The 7639-nt window shown below is 54.5% G+C and overlaps 1 protein-coding gene across 1 annotated transcript; it reads left to right on the top strand.

The window, feature by feature from the left end:
- The first annotated feature begins 1567 nt into the window (after nucleotides 1–1567).
- On the top strand, nucleotides 1568–3032 carry LOC119291313 (strigolactone esterase D14). The gene is made up of 2 exons (XM_037570051.1): nucleotides 1568–2223; nucleotides 2369–3032. The coding sequence occupies exons 1-2, from the start codon at nucleotides 1763–1765 to the stop codon at nucleotides 2799–2801; spliced, it is 894 nt and encodes a 297-aa protein (XP_037425948.1). The 5' UTR covers nucleotides 1568–1762; the 3' UTR covers nucleotides 2802–3032.
- Nucleotides 3033–7639: the final 4607 nt, after the last annotated feature.

Genomic DNA, 7639 nt, shown 5'->3' with positions numbered 1-7639 from the left:
TCACTTTGTGTTGGATGATGATTATGATGAGACTATTTGTATGTACATGCTATGATTACATTTGTGGTCTCGCAGGCATTTGTATGTGTATCATGATGACATTTCTATGTGCTAAAGATTCTTCTATAAAGCCTATTCGAATACAAAACAAATATGCAAAAAAACTACTTAAATTAGCAGTAGCGAGTGTATAAAAGTTAGCAGCAGCGCCGCGATAGCAGTAGCGCGTCCAGGCAAAGCGCGCTATAGCTACTAGCAGTAGCGAGCTTCCGCTAACAGCGCTGCTGCTACACTTGTGTAGTAGTAGCGCCGGTGAGCACGCGCTACTGCTATGTGTTAGCTGTAGCGCCTTATTAGTAGCGCCTATCTCCACGCTACTGATACATCTAAAACCCGCGCTGCTGCTAGCCTTTTCCCTAGTAGTGGAAAGGGAGGTTGGAGAAGGCGGACGCGGGGTTGGAGGCTAGGGTTCGCCCGACGCCGCTCGCGAGAGCGAGGCGGGTTGTTTTTTTGAGTCTACGGGCTCATCTTATTATCTCACCTTACCATGACCTTTGAGGTTTGCAACAAGGAACCGCATATTCTTTTTCGCCGACTTCTTCCAGCTCTGGTAGGCGATTACTCTGTCGCTGCGTCAACAACACTACCTTATCTTTGGTTGTCTTTCACAGATCCAGATGCGGCATCGAGCATTGCTCTCGGCGCACCGGCGACGAGTGCAGAGGGAAGACAAAGTCGACATACACAAGGACATGTGTGTTATTTTCTGCTTTTTATAAGGATGGTTTGTAAAGGTTGGACAATTATAATATATAGCCATGGCCTTTTTGTTGGGAAAAAAGATATCAAGTCGTCTGAAAATGCACTATATTTAGCTTATATTAAAATTGGAGTTTCAAACGTACAATTTGGTATTTTTGGCAGTTATCATAGTGTAAAGCCTAATTTAGGAATTTTATTGTGGTTAAATAGAAAACTAATATTAAATCAATTTACTAAAGGTTTTTCCTGTACTTAATGAGGTTACAACCCCTGCTAAAAAGTACTCCCTCCTTAAATAAATATAAGAGCGTTTTGATCACTACTTTAATGATCTAAACACTCTTATATTTCTTTACAGAGGGAGTACCTTCATTCCACAATTATAATCGGAGAAGAAAGAAAATACAAGCACTAGCCTTACTAATAGGTAAAATAAACTATAGCTAGTAAAAAAGGTAAAAATAAAATAGCTCGCCAGTCACCTTAATCTAGTACTGTACCAAAAAATTACAGTGTTACACAACTGTACGGTTGCTCTATATACAGCTAATAAAGAAGACAGTGATGTTTAGCACCACAGAGCGGGTCAAAGTAATTTTGTAACAATGACATATTGACATCTCTGGTTTGTCACGCACACAAAAAACCAAATCAATAAAAAACAAAACCTAGCGGCTGGAATTATAGGCGCCTCTCCTTTTTATCCGGTGCGGCCTGGATAATTGGGCACATCATCACACTATTCTACACCTCCAAAACGGAAACAAAACAAATCTCTCTCGTTGCCCACACCACACCAAACCAGACCCAGAAAGAAATCAAGACGGGAGCAGAGCAAGCGAGGGGAATAAAGCAGAGGAGGGAGGGGGAGACAAGACCAGAGAGAGAGAGGTAGCCAAGAACGCCATGGCCTCCGCTGCTTGCTAGCTAGCCAGCCAGTAGTATATAAGGAGCGGCACCGCCTGTGCGACCCGGCCCCGTATCCCAAGTCAGTCGTCTCATGCTCCGGTCCACGCACCCGCTCAGCCCCAGCAGCAGCAGCTCGGCCCCGGCGTCCAGCTCCGGCGAGACGATGGTGGGGGGCGCGCCGAGCGGGGCGAAGCTGCTGCAGATCCTGAACGTGCGCGTGGTGGGCACCGGCGAGCGCGTGGTGGTGCTGTCGCACGGCTTCGGCACGGACCAGTCGGCGTGGAGCCGCGTGCTGCCGTACCTCATCCGTGAGCACCGCGTGGTGCTCTACGACCTCGTCTGCGCCGGCAGCGTCAACCCGGACCACTTCGACTTCCGCCGCTACAACAACCTGGACGCCTACGTGGACGACCTCCTCTCCATCCTCGACGCGCTCCGCATCCCGCGCTGCGCCTTCGTCGGCCACTCCGTCTCCGCCATGATCGGCATCCTCGCCTCCATCCGCCGCCCCGACCTCTTCGCCAAGCTCGTCCTCATCGGCGCCTCGCCTAGGTGGGTGGCCCCGTAACTCACAGTACACCGCCGATCGAAAGATCGATAGGTCAATTATAGTCTTTCCTTTCCTTGCACGCGACGCGCGGCGAACTAACTGACCGGAGTAATCAATCAATCGATCGATCGATCGATCTTCGAGCAGGTTCTTGAACGACAGCGACTACCACGGCGGGTTCGAGCTGGAGGAGATCCAGCAGGTGTTCCAGGCGATGTCGGCCAACTACGAGGCGTGGGCCAAGGGGTACGCGCCGCTGGCGGTGGGCGCGGACGTGCCGGCGGCGGTGCAGGAGTTCAGCCGGACGCTGTTCAACATGCGGCCGGACATCTCGCTCCACGTCTGCCAGAGCGTGTTCAAGACGGACCTCCGCGGCGTGCTGGGCATGGTGCAGGCGCCGTGCGTGGTGGTGCAGACCACCCGCGACGTCTCCGTGCCGGCCAACGTGGCGGCGTACCTCAGGGCCCACCTCGGCGGGCGCACCACCATCGAGCCCCTGCCGACGGAGGGCCACCTCCCCCACCTCAGCGCCCCCAGCCTCCTCGCCCAGGTGCTCCGCCGCGCGCTCGCCCGGTTCTAGCACGAGAAAAAAGTGAGAGAGAAGAAATTACTGCAGCTGCCTGCTGGTTTCACCGACCCGCGCGTACGTACGGGGTCTACCCCGTATTTCTTCTCTGTATTTTTACCGCATCCGCATGAATTTTTACTTGCCTCATAGACTCGGAAGAAAATGCCAGGAGTGTGTCCTGTAGCACGTATGAGCACTCGAAATATTTCTCGAGGCGTACGAGTACTCATCAGTTTTCATCTCTATCTTTTCGTTGAGAAGAAAAGTTTGTCTTTTCACTGCGTTTGCACTAGCACCGGCGACGTCTCATGAATGGACTGGCGGGTGGGCCTGCTTGGCGCCACGTGGCGGTGACAGGGGCCCGCACCGAGAGTTCGAGACTGTACACGAGTTTTGGCTCCTTCCTCTTCTTGTCCTGCCCCTGTGGCCCTGTCCATCCGTGACAGCGGCCCGCAGCCGCGCTGCCGCAGTGGTTTTAAGTGGTAATTTTGCCTGTGCTAAACACTAGTATCCCATAATCATCACCCATGCCATCATTTGTGTACTGTGCATCAGCATAATCGCGTTTGGATACGTGTGACCCCACCGCCAAAAGAAAAAAAGAAGTACAATTGCATTTGGATAAGTCCTGGAGAAGGACGGAGCTGCCATACTCCTATGGCTGAGTATAACCCATGGCAGTTGGTTGTCCACGTCGTGCATGGCCCATCTTATCACCATGGACATGGAGTATCGTGTAGCGCGGATAACGAAGTTGACCTAGCTTGCCATCTGGAGTAGGAGCCGAGCCTAGAGGAAAAAGAAGAAGGCCCGGCCAGCGTACGCGTACCGAACTGGCCCCGGTGCGGCGCACCCGGTGGTGACTCGTACGCGATCATCTTGTCATGTACTCAGGCGTGACAAGACAGTCACAGGCAGCGGCGTGTCGCACTGCTCCACTGCACCTACTACTTTATTAGGTTTATTAGGGTATGTACTCTTTACTCTAATTAAGAAGAAGATAATCAACCCTGTCCTTACACGAGCTGTTTTGTTTATTTCTCTCTAAAAAAAAGCTGTTCTGTTTATTGGGGATGCTTAGCTTAGCCGTGGATTTATTTGTGAGTGTGAGAGAGTGGGCGTGGGTGTGGGGGGCCACGGGAGCAAACGTGATGATCGGCGTGATGCTTAGCTTTTGATATGGTAGGTGCGCTGTTGCTAGCTCAAGTCCAACCACAACCACAACCCCAACTCACCCGGTGCTAGTAATATCTATCTAATCTAACTCGCTTGCATTGGCCGGGTGGGCATCAATCAAGCATTAACAATGGTAACTAGCCGTCGTCGTCGTCATCGCCCGCATTTGCTCTTGCATATTCTTTTGAATTCATTTTCTTTTTTTGGGTCCGCCAACTAGTAGTACAGTACTAATCAAAGTCGTCTTAGCAACCAGCAGCCTTCCTTCATGCTTACGCAGGAACCAGCCCTGCGGCGCCCGTGATTCCTTTCCTTGCGATTTCGGCGAACGCCAAAGCCTATAGATCCCGAACCGTTCGCGCCAAAACGCTCGCGTATTTCTTTTCTCAACAAGAATAGCGGTGGAGAGCGCAGGCGGAGGGGAGATTCCGTGGTGATTTGGGTGGGGACGAGGAGCGATTTTGTGCCTGCGCGGTGAGGTTCGTCTTTTCAGGCGGGTCCCGGGCTCGTTCTGGTACCGGAGGAATCGGGGACGCGATAAGGCGAGGGCCCAGCGCCCGGCCCGAATGCTAATGCCATCCCGTATTGCTCGCCATGGCGGCGTCAGGCCAACTCCACTACTCGACTCATTTTCTCCGGCCCCGTCCGTTTAAGGTAAAACGGATAAACCGTGCGGCCCAGCGCGCGGTGATCCGAATTCATCTTGTCCTTTTATGTCGGGGCGACCCATTTCGAGCGCAAACTTGCGACGGGTTTGGATCGTGGCGGACGCCAAACGGACGCGCACTCATCCGCGTCGGGGCTGCGTGGCAGGCGGCCACCTACCTCCCATCCGCCAACATCAATACGCATGGGCGGGTGGTCCCACCTATCATCCGGACATCGAACGGTCGCGGTCCTTCTTAAATGGGACCCGTCGACCAGTCGTCGTCCTCATCACTTCCCACTCCGGCCCCTCTCCGCCTCCTCGAAAGCCGGCACGCCCAAACCCTAGCTACTCCTCGTCGACCGGCCGCAGCCATGGGGCTATGGAACTACGGCCGCAAGGGGAAGCACGACCGCGAGGCCGGCTCCTCCTCGGGCCACCGCCGCGGCTCTATGAAGAAGGAGGAGCCCGCGTCACCGCCGCGCTTCTCCCGTCGAGCCCCCGCGCCGGCCCCCTTCACCATCGTTCCTAGTCCCACCGGCGAGCGCGACTGGCAGTACCTCAGCGCGGACGTGTGCCGGCGCTACTGGGAGACGAGGACGCCGGTCCCGTGGAGCGACGTCCACTGCCCCAACAACTGGCATCTCTCCGCCGACTGGGTCCCGGTCCCGATCCGCCGGTGCCGACGAGCGGCCATGCGCGCCGCAATGAGATCGAGCGCCGCCGCCGCCTCCTCGACGACTTGTACTACGACGACAGGTACGCCCCCGACTCCCGCCTCTGGGACACGTGGCTCCAGGACAAGCACGACACGCGCCGCGCGTCCTACTTCATCGGCACGGTGTCCGGACCGCGGCGGCCACGTCGAGAGGTGCGCGGCCTCATGCCCACGCCGTCGCCTTCCCCGTCTTCGTCACTGCCTCCACCTTCTCGCATGACAGCGGAGGAGGAGGCCCGGCTCATGCAGCGTGTCATGGAGGATTCCATGAACACGCACGACGAGCGCCAATGGGACGGCTTGGAGGAGGCCATGGCACTCTCTGCCGCCGGCGATGTCACATTCCCCGAGCTGCAGATGGCGGCCGTCAAGAAGGAGGAGAGGAGGGAGGAGGCGATGAAGGAGGAGCCGCTGGTCGCGTTCCACCCGGGCCTGGTGGGCCAGCAATGGAGCTGGTCGTGCACCGCACCAGAGATGGCCGTGGGCGTGGGGGCGTGAACTGGTGCCCCACGCCGCCGCGGTCATCGGAGCGGGAGGCCTCGCCACGGGAGGAGGTGGTGCAGGCACCTCCGGCCTTCCAGGCCGCCCCTGTCTACCACGCGCCGCCGTCCCACCTCTGGATGCCGCCAGCCTACGCCGACCTCGTCAGCGACGACGACGACACCGGCGGCCAGTGAAGACGGCGAGGGCCACGACATCGACGGGCGCGGCTGGAGCGCGCGGCGACATTTTTTATTTTTTTATGTTAATTATGGCATTGGGCCGTTAAGTGAACTGCTAAACTGGACCGTTTTATGGCCGTGACCCCCTAACTAAGTTTTATGTTTATTAAACTGCGCTTATTTATTTATTTATTTAGTCATTTTATTTACGTTTTTCTGTGTTTTTTAAGTCATATCCAACGCGGGTGTGATTTGGGATGCGGCCGCGCGGTGGGCGCACGCACGACCCAACGAACAAGACCGGGCACGGGCGAACCCATCGGCGCCCCAAAGGGACAAAATCCGGCCAAACCGGACGTCCATTTGGGGTCGTGCGGTGGAGTTGGCCTCAACGCGTGGTCGGCTTAGGCCAACTCCACCGTGCGACCCCAAACGGACGTCCGTTTTGTCCGGATTCTGTCCGTTTGGGTAGGGCGATGGGGTCGTATCCGGTCCTTGTTGGAAATATGCCCTAGAGGCAATAATAAAAGGATTATTATTATATTTCCTTGTTCATGATAATTGTCTTTTATTCATGCTATAATTGTATTATCCGGAAATCGTAATACACGTGTGAATACATAGACCACAATGCGTCCCTAGTAAGCCTCTAGTTGACTAGCTCGTTGGTCAACAGATAGTCATGGTTTCCTGACTATGGACATTAGATGTCATTGACAACGGGATCACGTCATTAGGAGAATGACGTGATGGACAAGACTCAATCCTAAGCATAGCATAAGATCGTGTAGTTCGTTTTGCTAGAGCTTTTCCAATGTCAAGTATCTCTTCCTTAGACCATGAGATCGTGTAACTCCCGGATACCGTAGGAGTGCTTTGGGTGTACCAAATGTCACAACGTAACTGGGTGACTATAAAGGTGCACTACAGGTATCTCCGAAAGTGTCTGTTGGGTTGACACGGATCAAGACTGGGATTTGTCACTCCGGATAACGGAGAGGTATCACTGGGCCCACTCGGTAGTGCATCATCATAATGAGCTCAAAGTGACCAAGTGTCTGGTCACGGGATCATGCATTATGGTACGAGTAAAGTGACTTACCGGTAACGAGATTGAACGAGGTATTGGAATACCGACGATCGAGTCTCGGGCAAGTAACATACCGTCTGACAAAGGGAATAGTATACGGGGTTGCTTGAATCCTCGACATCATGGTTCATCCGATGAGATCATCGAGGAGTATCTGGGAGCCAACATGGGTATCCAGATCCCACTGTTGGTTATTGACCGGAGAGCCGTCTCGGTCATGTCTGCATATCTCCCGAACTCGTAGGGTCTACAGACTTAAGGTTCGGTGATGCTAGGGTTGTATGAATATGAGTATGCAGCAAACCTAATGTTGTTCGGAGTCCCGGATGAGATCCCGTACGTCACGAGGAGTTCCGGAATGGTCCGGAGGTAAAGAATTATATATAGGAAGTGCTGTTTCGGCCATCGGGAAAGTTTCGGGGTCACCAGGTATTGTACCGGGACCACCGGAAGGGTCCCGGTGGTCCACCGGGTGGGGCCACCTATCCCGCAGGGCCCCGTGGGCTGAAGTGGGAGGGGAACCAGCCCCTAGTGGGCTGGTGCGCCCCTCCTTGGGGC

This window comes from Triticum dicoccoides, chromosome 4B (genome assembly GCF_002162155.2).
Source record: "Triticum dicoccoides isolate Atlit2015 ecotype Zavitan chromosome 4B, WEW_v2.0, whole genome shotgun sequence".
NCBI lineage: Eukaryota > Viridiplantae > Streptophyta > Magnoliopsida > Poales > Poaceae > Triticum > Triticum dicoccoides.
The sequence above is the reverse complement of the archived record's forward strand: the minus strand, read 5'-3'. Positions and strand labels throughout refer to the sequence as shown.

Coding starts and splice junctions, on each gene's coding strand:
- LOC119291313 (XM_037570051.1), top strand. CDS start 1,763: ATGCTCCGGTCCACGCACCCGCTCAGCCCCAGCAGCAGCAGCTCGGCC. Junction 2,224..2,368: donor CTCATCGGCGCCTCGCCTAG/GTGGGTGGCCCC, acceptor ATCTTCGAGCAG/GTTCTTGAACGACAGCGACT.